The following is a 13,608-nucleotide window of genomic DNA, read 5'->3' as shown; positions in this document are numbered from 1 at the left end:
GGGTTTGACAAAACATAAATAAAATAGGTATCTCAACCTTTATGAAAAAGCATATGTAATCCATTCATTTTCATGGATAAATTTAGGGTATATATATTCAAGATTCGTATATTTATATGGTTAGTTAAAGCGTATATTAGACATAATCAGACCTTAATTTATTTAAAACATGTTAGATAGTTATAATGAGTAATAAATTTTACAATGTATGGTGTTATTATCGCTAGTCTACTGGTGAAAAGGAACTGCACCTGAATGATGTAATAGTTTGTACACATTTGTATGCAAGTACGTACTCCATCTTCCAGGTGTTAGATATCACATTATTTCGTTGCTCGAATGATAATCGCTAATGTTATACGGATGATATTATGATGATGTAAGGACAAATAATGAGTGATGTAATTGGAACAAAGATACGCGAGACATATACACTTTGTTAACTTTGAAAAGTGGGTCTCACTGAATTATATAATGTGCCAAAGAATATGTCGTCGTCACGCTTAGCTTATCTTGTGGGATTTATATTCTCATATGCACCATTTTCGATGCCCTTTTATTCTTTTCTTTCTTTCCTTTCGTTTTAAATTTTGTTCTTTTGAAAATCATGTGAAGTGAACCAAGAATGAAGTATTCTCCCTAGATCCTTACAATGTTCAGTTTCCTACTTGTCTCATAGAGTTACGAAGCTTTCCCTTCAAAGTTATTTAATTTTTCAGTATAGCACACAACATTATCCTGTAAAGATAACATCATTAACATTTACAGTATTATCAGTATACAATAACCAACCCAAGTTCGAAAGAGTCTCCAAACTCTATATACAAGTACTAGAGTTGTCATAGCCGGATTAAGATGAAAAAATTTAGTTACAAAAAGAGAATTATAAAGTAGAAAACAATTAAATATTAAAATGGAATACTTTCCTCACAAGAATACTTCATCGTCAACTACTTTTAACATTTTGCTAGATAGAATTATAAAATCGTTGTAACAAAAACAAAGTAGACTAGTTTTATCCGACGGTAAGGTGAATATCTTTGTAATTTAAAAGTGTAACGCAATGTGTATACTCAATGACAATTAATCGACATGAAAAATTCAAGGTAGACAATAACACGAGTTGATGTACCTAATCGTTTTTAGTTCATTTGCAATCAAATTTGAAATAAAGATTACTTTCAAAATGATTTGCGTTTTTTAGATCTCTTTACATTTTACTACCGTTTCTAAAAATCACATGCATTCATATAATATAAGTAAGAAACTGCTAGAGCCCGCAACTTTTATCTCATGTTCTTCTTTTCCATCGATCAAAACCCTTTAACTTTTGATTCGAAAATTTTATTAAACAGAAAGTATCCAAAGTAATTAACTCACTGTTAGTGAGTCACTAATGATTAGGGTTTTTGAAAAACAAAAACAAAACTTGAAACAGACTGCCACATGTAGAAGAAAATGACAGATGGCAAGAGAATAAATACTTTGCTTGAGAGAAGCGAACGAGTAGGGCCGATTAATAGACCCACTTAAATTCTCAAACTCATACTTCTTCTTCTTCTTTATCGTAAGTCTCAAAACAGAAAAACACAGACAAGAGACTTCCAAAAAGATATTATTCTCTTCTCACTTTTGTCTCAGTTGTGTGACGATCAAGCCGCTATTTCTGAACTCATCTGACGGCTTACGTTGTCTATCTAGGTCCCATGTGTTGATCGTAGACGTTGAATAGATAAAGATGATTGGTCAAGTAGACGAGGACCCACCAAAGGAATGTGGGTCCGAGGTTTTTGGAACCACCGACGCTTTCCTTTTTCCTCCGCCACATCCGTATATACGGTCCATCTATATAATTATAGACATAAATTAATTTGCATATACTATTATCTACAAAAATAAAGTTTTTACTTTTATCATGATCACCAAGCAAGGCTTATTAACTTTTCAAAAATCAAAATTTCAATACCAATTTAAAACTGGAAATTGATTAAGTAACGTCTTCACATTTTTTCAAAAAAGTTTAAGAAGTTTGAGAATATCGTTCATAAAAAGAAGGTAGGATACAATGAAACTGAGAAATACCACCATAACCTACATTACTTCCAGAAATAGAACATTTGAAGCTCCCTAATTTACGCTTAACGGTCCATATAAAAGTAAAACTTCAAATAGTTGTATATCCATTAAAAGCTATCAACAGAATATAATAAAACTAAAACTATGGAACTATAGTGGGTAGTTGGTAAAAAAAGATTAGTAAGTGGGTTTAGATAATAAGATCACCTGAGTTATGGACGACCAAAATGAATGATTAAATTTCAGATAGATACAATGAGAAAAGTTTACTAATCATTTGTTAAACTGAAATACTATATTTTCCGATGTTAAGACAACAGTTTTAAATAAAAAGTAAAAAATAATTGTAAGTGTGAACTAACTTAACCAAGTTGTATAGTAGAAGTGGTTTGTTGAGTGGAGACAGCAATCCCGAGGCCAAGAATGGTCCTCTTCTGGCTTCCTTCTTATTCACATCCCAACCCCGCAAACTCTTCCATGTCTCATCTCCTCTCTCTCTTCTCTCTCTACATTTTTTTCATAAACTTGTCTTAAAGTTCTCACTCTCCTCAAACAAAACAAACGCAAAATGGGTCTCACTTCTCTTCAAGCTTGCATGGATTCTGATTGGCTCCAGGTATCCATTATCTGTATTTTGCGTTTGCATTTACGTTTAAAGTTTATATATCTTCAAAGAACATTAAAAAAAATTAAACATATAAGCAGATTTTTTTGGTTAGTTGTAAAGATAAATATCATATGCAAATGGAAGATCTGTTACGTTTACGTTTGACATTTTTGTTTACGTTTCAAACTGATTTTATCTTATCTTTTTGTAGTTTTTTTGTTTGTTATGATTTTGTTTTTGTCTCTTGTAAACTGTGAATGTGTAAATGTAAATGCAAATGCCAAAAAATGGTTTGAAACAATTTAGACCTTACTCATCTCAAACCATCATTCTTTGGCGTGCGAATGATTAATTATACCATTAAAGTATGTTTCTATCGTGGTGAAACGATTCTATAGATCTTACACTGTTACACATTTTGATATAGTTTTGTAAATTGTAATATTAGGAAGCTGAGTCATCAGGAGGAAGCATGTTAGACTCTACAACGACTTCTCCATCAGCAGCCGACATACTAGCTGCTTGCAGCACTAGACCACAAGCCTCAGCCATGGCTGTAGCAGCGACGGCTATGATGGACAGTGGAAGGAGGCTGCGTCCACCTCACGACCATCCTCAAAAGTGTCCCCGTTGTGAGTCAACACATACTAAGTTCTGTTACTACAATAACTATAGCCTATCTCAGCCTCGCTACTTCTGCAAAACTTGTCGCCGTTACTGGACCAAAGGCGGCACATTAAGGAATATTCCGGTCGGTGGTAGCTGCCGGAAAAACAAGAAACCCTCTTCCTCAAATTCACCATCCTCCAAAAAACCGTCTAACATTGTTACCACTGACCTTATGGCTTTAGCCCATTCTCACCAAAATTACCAAAATGCCTCTCTAGGGTTTCCACATTTTGGTGGGAATGGGATGATGGGGTCTTACACAGCTCCTGATCATAGTAACGTTGGTTACTTGGAGAGTAAGTATGGCGGTTTGCTTTCACAGAGCCCTAGACCTATTGATTTCCTGGACAGTAAGTTTGATCTCATGGGAGTGAACAATAACAATCTGGTCATGGTTGATCATGGAAGTAACGGAGATCATCATCACAATCTTCACAACAATGTTGGTGGTGGTGGTCTCATGGATATCTCTACATGCCAGAGACTTATGCTATCTAATTATGACCATCATCTTTACAATCATCATGAAGATAATCAAAGGATAACATCAATAATGGATGTGAAGCCAAGTCCAAAGCTGTTATCGCTTGATTGGCAACAAGAGCAAGGCTACTCAGAGGGTAGTGGCAACGGAGGCGGAGGTAGATCTGACGGTGGTGGATACGGTGGTGGCGTTTATATCAACGGCTTAGGTTCGTCGTGGAATGGTTTGATGAATGGCTATGGATCGTCCACTAAAACAAACTCCCTGGTTTAATAAATTTCTATCCGAACTTTTTTTCTTGTTGTAATCAACTAGTAGTAATAATAGTACTAGAGAAGCAACTAAATTATATATGGGTTTGTTTGAGTAATCTTGATTAGAGGATTCAGATATATTTATCGTTTTGTGTGTTGGTGTTACTGTGGACGTCCTTGATGTGTAATGTTTCTTGATATATAAATAGCGCTCATTCTATTTTTGGTAACTTAGCTCTATACGACTTCTAAATTGATTACAATAACTGTTAACTTCAGTTCCCAAAAAGTAAGATGAATGTACATGTAAGGTTATATACAGTGATGTGTTTTTTTTTCTTGCTATGCAAAGATCAAAAAGTTCAAAGTTTATCCATGAATTTTTTTTGTCGACAAAAGGAGGAAAACAAAGTCTAACTGAGAATATTTGACATTTGGAAAGAAGTTCAGACACATTCAAATTGGAATAAATTCTAAAGAAAATTAGGAGATAGAAAGCTAAGTAAGCAAACAGCCCATCACAAGACAAGATTCTCTACTGATGTATATTTTCAGGTATTTATTTACATGATTAGCTAAATAAACGTTAAAGATTGAGTAACAAACTAAAAAATTTGAAACCAACGCCAGCTAAGAAACAAGATAATTATTTACTAATTCATCTTACACTTCCATCCAAAATATCTAAGATAGATTCTCAAATATATGTATAATATTGGATATGTCAAATCTGAAGAATACTTTTTTCAAATGAAAAACTATGAATTCTCAAGATTTGAACTATTTTCTTATATTTTATTGTTATTTCAAATTTTGTTACATGTAGAAATATTCACATAAAATTGCAGTTATGTTGATCTAAGCCAGTCCATCACGTAAATTTAGAGTTTTGTGAATTATAGATATATTATTTAAGAATTTAGAAAACAATAATTAAATAAATATTTTAGAAGGAGCAAAATTTTCATTTCTTAGGAGTTTTAATTTCACTAAAATGTATATATATAAATAAATCTTAACTTAATTTTGGTTACTCAAATGTTTCATCTGAATAAATTATTTGTGATTCCCTGAAATATATATCTATTCACCTACGAAATTATTCAATGATTAAAAACTATCAAAATGGAAAAGATCCAAAACAAACTTAGCAGATATCATGAAATTAATGATTAAAATATATCAAACTGAAACAACACATACCAATTAGGATAAAAGTTTAGAACAAGATCTTTTGTTGACAAAATCAATCAAATAAAATTTTGTTGAGTATGTATTTTTGAACAAATCTATAAAACTATAATTTTTGGAAGAAGTTTTACATTAGATTTGTTGATTTAGAAATTTTTTGACGATCTATCAACATCTATATTTATAAAACATAAAATCTACTTAGCGAATGAATTTTACAATAATATATAGCGACAAGAGTTGAAACTATCTACATGTGGAAGTATTCATATAATTATAAAACATAAAACATACAACTTGAAACATTTCTATCAACTTAAGTGATTGATTTTATTAGCAAATTTCACACTAACATTGATGTCGAAAATAGTTCAAGCTATCAATATATGAAATTATTCACTGATTAAAACCTATCAAATTAAATTATTTATTCTAAATAAAATTTAAGAGACATCATCATGTATGTAAATCACAACACAGATAAGCATAATAAAGTTTTGAACAAAATCAACTCAAACTATAAGCTTATTAGGATTTTGGAAAGATTCCACTTTCGACTCATTTATACGATTTAGAAAACGCTTTGGCAGAAAATTCATAAGTAGAAGATATCCAAAGGTAATTTAACTATTTGAATAATTTACTAATTAATGATTCCTGACGTGAAATAAAATTTGAAATATATTGACTAGTACCTCTAAGCTCAGTTGTGTATGTTTGGTTTGGGGAAAGGTGATAATTTTCCGGACAACGACTAGTTGGTTGCAAAAGTACTATAAATTATAAGTTACACAAAATAAAAGTACTATAAATTACATTCCCATCTTTTAGATTGTTCTTGGATAAGTTATATCTTAATGCTTTTAGTGAAAAAAACCTACCATAAACAACATATCTTAATGCTTTTGTCATTTTTTTTTTGCTTTTAAAATCTTTAGCTTATATGCTTTATATAAACCAACAATATAGTATATAAAACTTACCACATGAGCTATATATATGCTTTTATCCATATTAGAAATCACCCACTCTCTTGAGTTAACTTAATACAAACACATAGTATTCTCGACATGATCAGTGACAACGCCTTTAAACAAAATATATTTATGCTTTAGTTCCTTGGTACTAATACCGTCAATGTCTTCATATCTCATGCTGTTTCGCTCTGGGTCGTAATATGAGACGCATAGCGCGTCACGATTGTGATGCCCGGGCCGAATATAGACAAAAACTATCTCACCACCACGAGTAACACCCTTGCTGAACCAATCTTTGAAACTTACCATCTCTTCGTAAAAGAAAATCTTGGACCATTCTTGTGTCTTCTCATCAGTATGCTCCATAACCCAAATTTCCACGCCCTTCTTGCAACACATGATCCCTAACTTGCCTTGGTAGTTTATCAGACTCGAAAGGTGATTGGTAGGAGAATTGACCTGATTAAATTTCTCATACCTAATATCAAAACTCATCAATACATATGTCGAACCATATTCTGTAGTACTTGCTTGGTAATAGATAACCCCGTTGATGCAAATAGAATTATATTTTTTTGGATAGTGATGTCCAAGTCCAATGGATTCTACGTATCTCCAGCTTTTGGTAGCTGTCGGAACTGTCAATGTGAAAACTAGACAAGCTCTCTCCATATCTTGGTTTGGTAGGCCCAAAACTTTGTATTGATTCTCGAGATGGTCGTATCCAAAGAAGTAAGTATACTGGTATAGCTGCATCAAAGGTTGCTTGTCCGGTAACCAAAGGGCCTGCCTCGTGGTAGGGTTGTATATAACGATATCAAAACCTCGCCGTGAGCAACAAAGGATCAAACCGCGGACGTATTTATAAATACAGGAACTCGTTAGTGCAGGGATGAATATTGATTGGTTATCAGCCATCTTATGGTAAGTTGACGTGAAGATGAAGAATGGTTTACTCGTACAGTGATGGAAGATGAAGTGCATACGCTGCGGCTGAGCCAAAGAACGTGTCACGATTGAGTCAAGGAAGTCTCTGCGGCTGCTGATAATTGACGACCATTGCTTCGAGACGCATCGGAACCTCACGAGAGACTTTGCAGGGAGTTTTTTAAGAATCTCCACCACTAGATCCAAAGGGACATTGACACTACCGCTGGGCCTTTGCTCAGTTGGAAGAAGACGTTGTGTCGCCCATGCGATCAGGAATGTAAATACTGATTTTACAAAGGATAATGCTATGCTCACAGAAGAGCCTGAGGACCTCGATATTGGATAATTACAAAAAGCTAGGTAAAAGGCAGAATAACTGTAGATTAAATCAATATTTTTACTCGATTTCAAGATATCAGATTGTTATTTACAGTCACAGGAGATACAAGTAGCGTTCGTCCGCTCGGTCGCTTCCGAAACGTCTATACGACATTAGTCCATGCATTCTCGTCTACCCTTCGATGCTATCTCCCGAAGACCGTAGCGAACCCATTTCATGTTTCCCGCCATTCTAAGTCATCGATCAAACTTTACGGTAAAAACCGCGGAAAGTTCACTCTTTATCGAAAGAAGCCGTAATAAACGCTTCGAGTCAGAAGACGGCCCAAAAGGATCTAAGACATGACTCGAGGCCCAACTTACGATTTCTTAACCAACAGCCCGTAAGCCGCATGACGGTTTACGCTTGGTTCGCAAGGAAAGATAAAAGTCAAGTTTTCGCGGATAAATACGAAATTTTGAAGATAATTACGAAGATCGGAAAATATGGAAAATCTCCATTTTTATGCTATGGCGGCTTAAGGGCAGAAGAGGAAAAGCGTAAACCGACCTATGAGCCAGTATATAAGGAGTCCTAGGCGAGAGGCATGAGGGGGACTTTTTCAGAGTAAACTTAGCACTTAGAGCAATTAGGCATATTTCCGTTTTTTGTTATTCGAGCTGCGACTCAACTAAGTTATTGCCGTCTTAGGGTTTTAGAACTAGGAATCTCACCGGCAGCTCTCGTAGCCCAGGCTCTTACCTTGTTGTAACGCTCAAACACGAATTCGGAATAAGATCTACTTTGCTCTCTTTTCGATTTCTTATACTTTATCGTTGTTATTCTCGTGTTCTGATTGTTTGGCGTGTGGTATTAGCAGATATCTGGGACCTCTGGGAAATTAGGGCTTTCCTAGTTTTCTTATTTAAACCGAAATCGACAGTGTGAATTTCGGTTCCCACAATGATACTAATGTTTAGGCGTGGGATGGAAATGCAATTTGAGATGAGTGATCTTGGTAAGTTAACCTATTACCTAGGAATCAAAGTTCATCAACGAGAGGATGGCATTGTCTTGGTACAAGATAGGTACGCAAAGAAGATCCTTGAAGAAACCGAGATGAGCACTTGTAACCTTACGCATATACCGTTGGAGATGAATGCAAAGATGTCTAAGACGACTAATGAGAAGAGGATCGATGAAACGAGGTACCGTCGGAGCATTGGCTGTCTCCGTTACTTGTTACATACTCGGCCAGACTTGTCTTTCTCTGTTGGACTGCTCAGTAGATATATGCAAGAGCCGAAAGAATCGCATGGTGCTGCATTAAAACAAGTCTTAAGATACTTGCGAGGCGCGTGTTCTCTTGGACTGTTCTTTGCGCGTGGTAAAGGTCTAAAACTTGAAGGTTATAGCGATGCTTCTCACAATGTGGATGATGATGATGGAAATAGTACAATGGGTCATGTGTTTTATCTTGGTGATAGCCCTATATCTTGGTGTTCAAACAAACAAGAGATAGTTGATTTATCAAGCTGTGAGGCAGAGTTTATGGCCGCGGCCGAGGCTGCAAAACAAGCGATTTGGTTACAAGAACTATTAAGTAAAGTTATTGGCAAGACATGCGAGCGTGTGGTCATACGAGTTGATAATAAATCTGCGATCGCACTTACTAAAAATCATGTGTTTCATGGCCGAAGTAAACATATACATAGGAGGTTCTATTTTATCCGAGAATGTGTTGAAAACGAGCAAGTGGAGGTTGAGCATGTTCCTGGGAGTGAACAGAAAGCGGACATCCTTACGAAGTCACTTGGAAGGATTAAGTTCAAGGAAATGAGAAGTCTGATTGGAATACAAGATGTGTGTGAAAGGGGGTTCAAGCTTAAGGGGGAGAACGTTGAGTTAAGCTTGAAGAGAAAGGAAGCTTGAGAAGCAAGTAACTAACCTAATCCTATTATGTTGAGGAATTGGAAAGTTATAATATATTTAGATAAGTCTTCTAGACATGTTATCTAATAGGATTAGGAAATATAGCTCTCTATATATATGATGATGTCGATGATAAGATAATGTGTGAGTTGTGAAACCTAGAGAGCTTGATCGAGTTATTGTTAAGCTTTGCGTGATTGATTGAATAAGAGAAGTACTTCTTATTATTGTCTTGAGATTCTATTTACCTTTGTGATTCTATAGATAACAGGTCGAACAGCGCAAAATACCATTCTGGGAGTGTCACAGGTAAGCGAAAACGTAAGAAGAACCACTAATCTTTTAGATTGTTCTTGGATAAGTTCAACCTTTTCAAAATGTCGCTTTGCTTCCAAACAAGATCAAACGTAAAAATGACCAAAGAAGAAATGTAACAGATCTTTCATTTGTATATGACATTTATGTTTACCATTAACAAAATTTATGCTAAAATTTGTAAAAAAAAATATGTTCTTTGAAAGAAATTACTAACATTGAATGTAATGCATGCAAAGGCAATCACAGTTAGTTAATAGTTAGATGTATATATAAGTGGACAACTCGACATAGCTGGAGTGAATCAGAATCCATGCAAATTTGGAAGAGACGTGAGACCGTTTTGTGTATGTTTGGTTTGGGGAAAGGTGATAATTTGCCAGACAACGATTAGTTGGTGGCAAAAGTACTATAAATTACATTCCCATCGCAGGAAGAGACTTTGCCCGATGATGAAAAAAACAACAACATATCTTAATGCCTTTGTCATTTTTTTTTTGCTTTCAAAATCTCTAGCTTATATGTTTTATATAAGGAAAAAGGTAAATGGATGGGTGGATAAACCAACAATATAATAAAACCTACCACATGACCATCATATAAATAACCTTCGTTATTAAAAAAAAGCGAGAACATTACCACTAGCTATATATATGGTTTTATCCATATAAGAAATCACCCACTCTCTTGACTTAACTTAATACAAACACATAGTATTCTCGACATGATCAGTGACAACGCCTTTAAACAAAATATCTTTATGCTTTAGTTCCTTGGTACTAATACCGTCTATGTCTTCATATCTCATGCTGTTTCGCTCTGGGTCGTAATATGAGACGCATAGCGCGTCACGATTGTGATGCCCGGGCCGAATATAGACAAAAACTATCTCACCACCACGAGTAACACCCTTGCTGAACCAATCTTTGAAACTTACCATCTCTTCGTAAAAGAAAATCTTGGACCATTCTTGTGTCTTCTCATCAGTATGCTCCATAACCCAAATTTCCACGCCCTTCTTGCAACACATGATCCCTAACTTGCCTTGGTAGTTTATCAGACTCGAAAGGTGATTGGTAGGAGAATTGACCTGATTAAATTTCTCATACCTAATATCAAAACTCATCAATACATATGTCGAACCATATTCTGTAGTACTTGCTTGGTAATAGATAACCCCGTTGATGCAAATAGAATTATATTTTTTTGGATAGTGATGTCCAAGTCCAATGGATTCTACGTATCTCCAGCTTTTGGTAGCTGTCGGAACTGTCAATGTGAAAACTAGACAAGCCCTCTCCATATCTTGGTTTGGTAGGCCCAAAACTTTGTATTGATTCTCGAGATGGTCGTATCCAAAGAAGTAAGTATACTGGTATAGCTGCATCAAAGGTTGCTTGTCCGGTAACCAAAGGGCCTGCTTCGTGGTAGGGTTGTATATAACGATATCAAAACCTCGCCGTGAGCAACAAAGGATCAAACCGCGGACGTATTTATAAATACAGGAACTCGTTAGTGCAGGGATGAATATTGATTGGTTATCAGCCATCTTATGGTAAGTTGACGTGAAGATGAAGAATGGTTTACTCGTACAGTGATGGAAGATGAAGTGCATACGCTGCGGCTGAGCCAAAGAACGTGTCACGATTGAGTCAAGGAAGTCTCTGCGGCTGCTGATAATTGACGACCATTGCTTCGAGACGCATCGGAACCTCACGAGAGACTTTGCAGGGAGTTTTTTAAGAATCTCCACCACTAGATCCAAAGGGACATTGACACTACCGCTGGGCCTTTGCTCAGTTGGAAGAAGACGTTGTGTCGCCCATGCGATCAGGAATGCAAATACTGATTTTACAAAGGATAATGCTATGCTCACAGAAGAGCCTGAGGACCTCGATATTGGATAATTACAAAAAGCTAGGTAAAAGGCAGAATAACTGTAGATTAAATCAATATTTTTACTCGATTTCAAGATATCAGATTGTTATTTACAGTCACAGGAGATACAAGTAGCGTTCGTCTGCTCGGTCGCTTCCGAAACGTCTATACGGCATTAGTCCATGCATTCTCGTCTACCCTTCGATGCTATCTCCCGAAGACCGTAGCGAACCCATTTCATGTTTCCCGCCATTCTAAGTCATCGATCAAACTTTACGGTAAAAACCGCGGAAAGTTCACTCTTTATCGAAAGAAGTCGTAATAAACGCTTCGAGTCAGAAGACGGCCCAAAGGGACCTAAGACATGACTCGAGGCCCAACTTACGATTTCTTAACCAACAGCCCGTAAGCCGCATGACGGTTTACGCTTGGTTCGCAAGGAAAGATAAAAGTCAAGTTTTCGCGGATAAATACGGAATTTTGAAGATAATTACGAAGATCGGAAAATATGGAATATCTCCATTTTTATGCTATGGCGGCTTAAGGGCAGAAGAGGAAAAGCGTAAACCGACCTAGGAGCCAGTATATAAGGAGTCCTAGGCGAGAGGCATGAGGGGGACTTTTTCAGAGTAAACTTAGCACTTAGAGCAATTAGGCATATTTCCGTTTTTTGTTATTCGAGCTGCGACTCAACTAAGTTATTGCCGTCTTAGGGTTTTAGAACTAGGAATCTCACCTGCAGCTCTCGTAGCCCAGGCTCTTACCTTGTTGTTACGCTCAAACACGAATTCGGAATAAGATCTACTTTGCTCTCTTTTCGATTTCTTATACTTTATCGTTGTTATTCTCGTGTTCTGATTGCTTGGCGTGTGGTATTAGCAGATATCTGGGACCTCTGGGAAATTAGGGCTTTCCTAGTTTTCTTATTTAAACCGAAATCGACAGTGTGAATTTCGGTTCCCACAATAATACTAATGTTTAGGCGTGGGATGGAAATGCAATTTGAGATGAGTGATCTTGGTAAGTTAACCTATTACCTAGGAATCGAAGTTCATCTACGAGAGGATGGCATTGTCTTGGTACAAGATAGGTACGCAAAGAAGATCCTTGAAGAAACCGAGATCAGCACTTGTAACCTTACGCATATACCGTTGGAGATGAATGCAAAGATGTCTAAGACGACTAATGAGAAGAGGATCGATGAAACGAGGTACCGTCGGAGCATTGGCTGTCTCCGTTACTTGTTACATACTCGGCCAGACTTGTCTTTCTCTGTTGGACTGCTCAGTAGATATATGCAAGAGCCGAAAGAATCGCATGGTGCTGCATTAAAACAAGTCTTAAGATACTTGCGAGGCGCGTGTTCTCTTGGACTGTTCTTTGCGCGTGGTAAAGGTCTAAAACTTGAAGGTTATAGCGATGCTTCTCACAATGTGGATGATGATGATGGAAAGAGTACAATGGGTCATGTGTTTTATCTTGGTGATAGCCCTATATCTTGGTGTTCAAACAAACAAGAGATAGTTGATTTATCAAGCTGTGAGGCAGAATTTATGGCTGCGGCCGAGGCTGCAAAACAAGCTTACGTCTCTGAAACCCTAAGCTTGGAAGCACAATGTATATATAACAGCATTTTTTTTAAATATAAAGTTTAATTTGCATCCTTATCCAAGAAAACAAAAGTTTTTCTTTTAAGAGGTTTTTGTTTAATTATTTTATATTATATTTTCCAAATTGTCTTGTAGTATTCTTTTTAGTAATTAATAACAACCAGATATCATTCAAATCTTTAGGACGTTTTATAATTACAAAAGGTTAGGTCAAAGGCAGAATAAAACTGTAGATTAAATCACTATTTCTACTCGGTCTCAAGTTCTCAGACTGTTATTTACAGTTGTCGTAGGAGATACAACTCATACTTCTTTCGGTAACAGATGTATTTCAGAGTTTTAAGTCAGGTTCTACCATGAACTTAT

The 13,608-nt window shown here is 36.1% G+C and overlaps 3 protein-coding genes across 3 annotated transcripts; 1 reads left to right on the top strand and 2 right to left on the bottom strand.

The window, feature by feature from the left end:
• Window positions 1–2,452: 2,452 nt before the first annotated feature.
• LOC106397411 (dof zinc finger protein DOF5.6-like) lies at window positions 2,453–4,320 on the top strand. Its single transcript, XM_048769812.1, has 2 exons — window positions 2,453–2,692; window positions 3,132–4,320. Exons 1-2 carry the CDS (start codon window positions 2,645–2,647, stop codon window positions 4,107–4,109), a joined length of 1,026 nt encoding a protein of 341 aa, XP_048625769.1. The 5' UTR covers window positions 2,453–2,644; the 3' UTR covers window positions 4,110–4,320.
• A 1,973-nt stretch (window positions 4,321–6,293) lies between these two features.
• Window positions 6,294–7,681, bottom strand: LOC125592439 (putative F-box protein At1g32420). Its single transcript, XM_048767598.1, has 2 exons — window positions 7,677–7,681; window positions 6,294–7,564 (listed from the first exon to the last, which is right to left on the bottom strand). Exons 1-2 carry the CDS (start codon window positions 7,679–7,681, stop codon window positions 6,325–6,327), a joined length of 1,245 nt encoding a protein of 414 aa, XP_048623555.1. The 3' UTR covers window positions 6,294–6,324.
• Window positions 7,682–10,424: 2,743 nt separating this feature from the next.
• On the bottom strand, window positions 10,425–11,808 carry LOC106398212 (putative F-box protein At1g32420). Its single transcript, XM_013838802.3, has 2 exons — window positions 11,804–11,808; window positions 10,425–11,691 (listed from the first exon to the last, which is right to left on the bottom strand). The coding sequence occupies exons 1-2, from the start codon at window positions 11,806–11,808 to the stop codon at window positions 10,452–10,454; spliced, it is 1,245 nt and encodes a 414-aa protein (XP_013694256.2). The 3' UTR covers window positions 10,425–10,451.
• Between the last annotated feature and the right edge of the window lie 1,800 nt (window positions 11,809–13,608).

This window comes from Brassica napus, chromosome C9, assembly GCF_020379485.1.
Source record: "Brassica napus cultivar Da-Ae chromosome C9, Da-Ae, whole genome shotgun sequence".
NCBI lineage: Eukaryota > Viridiplantae > Streptophyta > Magnoliopsida > Brassicales > Brassicaceae > Brassica > Brassica napus.
Note: the sequence above shows the minus strand (reverse complement) of the source record. Positions and strands in the feature narration are given on the sequence as shown.

What these genes read in the sequence shown, in the direction of transcription:
- LOC106397411 (XM_048769812.1), top strand. Translation starts at nt 2,645, where the DNA reads ATGGGTCTCACTTCTCTTCAAGCTTGCATGGATTCTGATTGGCTCCAG. An exon ending in TGGATTCTGATTGGCTCCAG is followed by an intron (nt 2,693 to 3,131) that starts GTATCCATTATC and finishes TTGTAATATTAG; the next exon opens with GAAGCTGAGTCATCAGGAGG.